The following is a 4,690-nucleotide window of genomic DNA, read 5'->3' as shown; positions in this document are numbered from 1 at the left end:
ACCTTTTTTTCCTCTAAATTTGGGCTGCATATTATAATCTGGTGCATCTTATGAACCTAATATATGGTAACTTTTTCAGCATTTTAAAAAAAAAATTAACCCCCAGACAACCTCTTGAGCTTTTACATGGAACAAGAACCATCATCATACCAATCTTAGTTTCCAAGCTACTTTTTCAACTATTCTAACATTTATTTCTTTTGTTTTCATAGGTTCCATCCAACTTAACCCAACCCAATATTCTGCAATTTTTGTCGGATAAGCTACCCACCACCATTATACTTGTATTGTACAAAAACATAATTGATATTATTGACAGCTATAAAAATATGTTAATTATGTTCTTCACGTGACAGGAGAATATGGAGTCCTGGACACTGTCTCCGGATCAATTATTTTGACCACAAAAGCCAATTTTACTTTACTGCTCTCGTCAAATATGCACTTCTACTAATACATTATGAATAAAAGCAGCCGGTCAGTCACTGAATTTCTTCTCTTAGGTTTTCCAGATGTTATCGGCTTTTGGGCCACTGTTTTATTTCTTATGATACTTGTGATTTACACTATGACCCTCTTGATAAACACTATGGTCATAGTGTTAGTGTCTATTAGACCGCAGCTCCATTCTCCCATGTACTTTTTCCTCCAGCAATTATCAATTGTGGAATCCATGTTCTTGACTGTTGTTGTTCCTAACATGCTGCGTGTTATATGGTTGGAAGGAGCCACCATCTCTGTTCGGGGTTGTATAACCCAGGCTTATTTTTACTGTGTCGTAGGATGCGTAGAATGTCACCTCCTCACAGTCATGGCTTATGACCGGTACTTGGCCATTTGTTACCCTCTTCACTATAGTACCCTCATGGACACTCGACTTCAGAATATCTTGGTCATCTATTGTTGGGTTTTTGGCTTACTCTTGACCCAGATCACTCTTAATTTTCTCTTCCAACTTTCTTTTTGTGGCCCCAATGTGATTAACCATTTTTTCTGTGATATTGTTCCATTTGCTGAACTTACATGTTCTCACAAATTTGCCTACAAGTTAATGATTCTGATCGTTTCTGTTCCTTTGATTGCCATACCTTTTGTTTTAATTATTGTCAGCTATATCTACATTTTTATAACAATTCTTGGCATATCCTCTGCAAAAGGACGAAAGAAAACCTTCTCCACCTGCAGCTCCCACCTGACTGTGGTCACCATGTACTATGGAACTCTCATAATTATCTACATGGTCCCCGCTACCGGAGATACTTTGACTGTTAACAAATTGATTGCATTTTTGTATATTGTCATAACTCCACTGTTCAATCCAATCATATACTGCTTGAGAAACCGTGAAATGAGAGTCATCATGGAGAAGTTATTTAGCGTAACTAATAATCAACGGATATAGCGCTATTAAAAACAAAAAAGTTTGTTTGGTTTTGAAAAACTCTTGAAATTTTTAATACCTTAGGCCAGGGTTCCCCAACTCCAGTCCTCGAGGGCCGCCAACAGTGCATGTTATCAGGATTTCCTTAGCATTGCATGGGTGTTAAAATCATCAACTGTGCAGGTGATTAAATTATCACATGTGCAGTCCCTTGAGGACTAGAATTGCGGACCCATGCCTTAGGCAGAAGCCAGTCCTCGGTGCACCATTGGTGGTAACTTAAGGTTAAGGCTGAGGCCACATGGGGATTAGTGTGAGTCGTTGCATGACACTTGGCTCCCGCTTGCACACAGCGGGAGCCCAGTGTCATGCGAGTGTCACTGCGACTGTGGTTCAATCATGCGATCAGACCACAGCTGCAGAAGGGAGGGCCGGCACTGCGGAGGGGAGGTCCGGCACTGTGGAGGGGAGAGAGGGATTTATCTCCCTCTCTCCTCCGTTGCCGGCTGATGCGATTCTCGCACTGCACTCCTGTTACACTGGTGTAATGCGAATGCAATGCGATGTTTCTCTCGCGCCATAGACATAATGGGTGCAAGTAAAACAGGATACCATTCCACTTGCAGCATGCTGCGACTGTTTTCTCAGTCCAATTAGGGCTGAGAAAATAATCACTCATGGGAGTGGGCCCATAGAGTAATATTGGTCCAAGCAGAATGTGATTTTTCATCGCATTCTACTCGCTCCGCATTGCTCGCCGTGTGTGCTAGGCCTAAAGGCCGCTTTACACACAACGACATTGCTAACGATTTGCCATTGGGGTCACAGAATTTGTGACGAACATAAGGCCTCGTTAGCGACGTCATTGCATGTGACACATACGAGCGACCGCTAACGATGCAAAATCGTTGATTGTTGACACGTCGTCAATTTCCCAAATATCGTTATTGATTTTGGACGCAGGTTGTTTGTCGTTCCTGAGGCAGCACACATCACTACGTGTGACACCCCAGGAACGACAAACAACACCGTTCCTGCGTCGTTAGGAAGGTAAGTATGTGTGATGAATACTAGCGATTTTGTCCACCACGGGCAGCGATTTGCCCGTGACACACAAACGACGGGGGCGAGTGTGAACGCTAGCGACATCACTAGCGATGTTGCAGCATGTAAATGTGGCGCCCTGGACAAGCCAGGTCGTCACATAACTACACCAACACACCCCACACCCCGGTTAGGCACACCAAAGCCAAACACAAAAATCCTTGTTGCCTTCCTCCAGGGGCTGATGTCCACACCAGGGGGTGGACCAGGCAGTTGGTCCCGCCCGCCTAGGAGTTCACAGTCCTGGAGGCGGGAAAAGGAGTCAGATTAGAGATGAGTTTTGGAGAGGAGTTGAGGAGGAGTGAAGTGGTAGAGGAGTAGCCTGACGGTGTCCGGGTGTGTGGCCCGGGCACATACAGCAAGGTTGGCAGACGGTGGTGACCGTCTGCAGGAGAGGCTGATTGGAGCGAACCATGAGGACCGTGGACGGTCGGTGGCCCGAAGGTACCGGATCGGGGAGCAAAGAGAAGCCAGCACCATTCGGCAGGGCCTACGGACCCCGACCAGGCTAGGAGTCGCCGTAAAACCGGTCAAATCCGTTAGCGAAGGGAACCTCCGGGATTTCCCAGCAGTCAAGACCCGATTGAAGGCAACAGCTCACACCGTAAAGGGAAATACAGTCACCGCCAAGGATACAGTTCCCAGGGCCAGAGCCTGCGGGCAAAAGGGGCTCCTTCAGCATCCATCCAAGCTGGGGAGCGGGTTACTGGTGGGAAGCCATTCGAACCATAACACAACACAGGTGCAGGGAAAGGCAGTCACCATCAACCTACCGGGAGGAGAACAACCGCAGCCGCCTGTGGGACCCGTCCATCCAGCCGTTTGTTTGACCAGAGACTCCGTGTAAATTACTGGCTGAGTGAGTACCACCGTGCCGTGCGGCACAGCGCTGCCCCCGCGACCCTGCACTTCACCAGGCCCCGTAACCCGCCTGTCATCACTAACCCTCACCGGGCCCCGGGACAACCAACCCCCCTACCCACGGAGGGGAGAATCAACATCCAAGCTGCTCCCTGTCATCGCTCCCGGGATCCCCGTCCAGAGCAGCGGTGGTGTCACAACCTCACCACAACCGTGGGTGGCGTCACGGACAATATCCCTAAACCACACACCAAACCACCCCCTTTCACTCACGGGCGAGGAACACCGCTCGAGTCCCCGGGATCCGGCCCACCGCTCGAGCCACCACCGAGCAGCAGCAGCAGCCGGACCCGAGCAGTGGGTGAGCGCAGCGTCCCCTCCTCCGCCCGCGACATAAAGCGCCCTTAAGAAAAAGGAATTCCAGCAGTTATTGAATGTCCCAAAATTTGAGTAATTAGATTTGCTAAATTCAGCTGAGGGAATTCAATTGACATACTCAACTGTCCTTGGTGCTTCCCTTACCGGTCATGCCACTGCCATTCCTGTCCCTTCTGATCTGGTTTTCCTTCTGCTCCAGCCTTCCAGTAGGTGTCACACCCTATATGTACATGGATTGTATTACATATGACAGTGTGTGGTCAAGGAGCATTTAGTTTAATAGTTTTTGCTTGATTGTTTGGTTTGAAACATATTAAGGCTATCAGAATCCATAACAAAGTTTCCAGCTGGACACTATTTTGCTGGATTTTACAAATTGTGCAATTTTGATTTGTGCAGAATTGATTAATTCAGCTCCACCAATCATTTATCCCCATCTTACCTGTCATTTCAGATCACCATTCAGATTAAGCTTTCACGTTTAATAGCCGTCGGCCTATCAGAGGCCGTTTGCTAATATACACGAACTTTGATAGACCGGCTGCCATTAAACGTCACTGCTATGCACTGCATGGTGACGTCAGTGGTCGGTGCATAGCAGTGACGTTTGATGGCCCATGGGCCTATTCTAACAACCGCTGTTACCGGCTGCGACCCCCTTTATATCAAGCACAGGGGGCCCGCCGAAGACCCGGAGCCCAAGCTCTCTAGCCAGGCATAATCAGACCCTGTTTGCAATGGGCCCCCCCTCTGGGCCCCTCTGCTGGCTATATGTCTGCCAGTGATATAGTTAAGTTCTGTGGGATCCACTCTTAGTTCATTTTAATGAATGTGAGCTTGCCCATGTTGGTTGTGGACAGGTGGATGCACCTGTCTGTGATCATACCCCCTGCCATGCTAAACACATGTTCTGACAGTACACTTCTGGCAGGGCAGGCCAAGGCATAAAGGGCAAGCTCAGGTCAT

The 4,690-nt window shown here is 48.0% G+C and overlaps 1 protein-coding gene across 1 annotated transcript; it reads left to right on the top strand.

Annotated features, from left to right (window-relative positions):
• Positions 1–460: 460 nt before the first annotated feature.
• LOC142302841 (olfactory receptor 6P1-like) lies at positions 461–1,402 on the top strand. The gene has a single exon (XM_075343952.1). The coding sequence runs from the start codon at positions 461–463 to the stop codon at positions 1,400–1,402; it is 942 nt and encodes a 313-aa protein (XP_075200067.1).
• The last annotated feature ends 3,288 nt before the right edge of the window (positions 1,403–4,690 follow it).

Source organism: Anomaloglossus baeobatrachus, chromosome 4, assembly GCF_048569485.1.
Source record: "Anomaloglossus baeobatrachus isolate aAnoBae1 chromosome 4, aAnoBae1.hap1, whole genome shotgun sequence".
Taxonomy (NCBI): domain Eukaryota; kingdom Metazoa; phylum Chordata; class Amphibia; order Anura; family Aromobatidae; genus Anomaloglossus; species Anomaloglossus baeobatrachus.
Note: the sequence above shows the minus strand (reverse complement) of the source record. Positions and strands in the feature narration are given on the sequence as shown.

Bases quoted from the DNA above. Each gene is read 5' to 3' on its own strand.
- LOC142302841 (XM_075343952.1), top strand. From the start codon at position 461: ATGAATAAAAGCAGCCGGTCAGTCACTGAATTTCTTCTCTTAGGTTTT.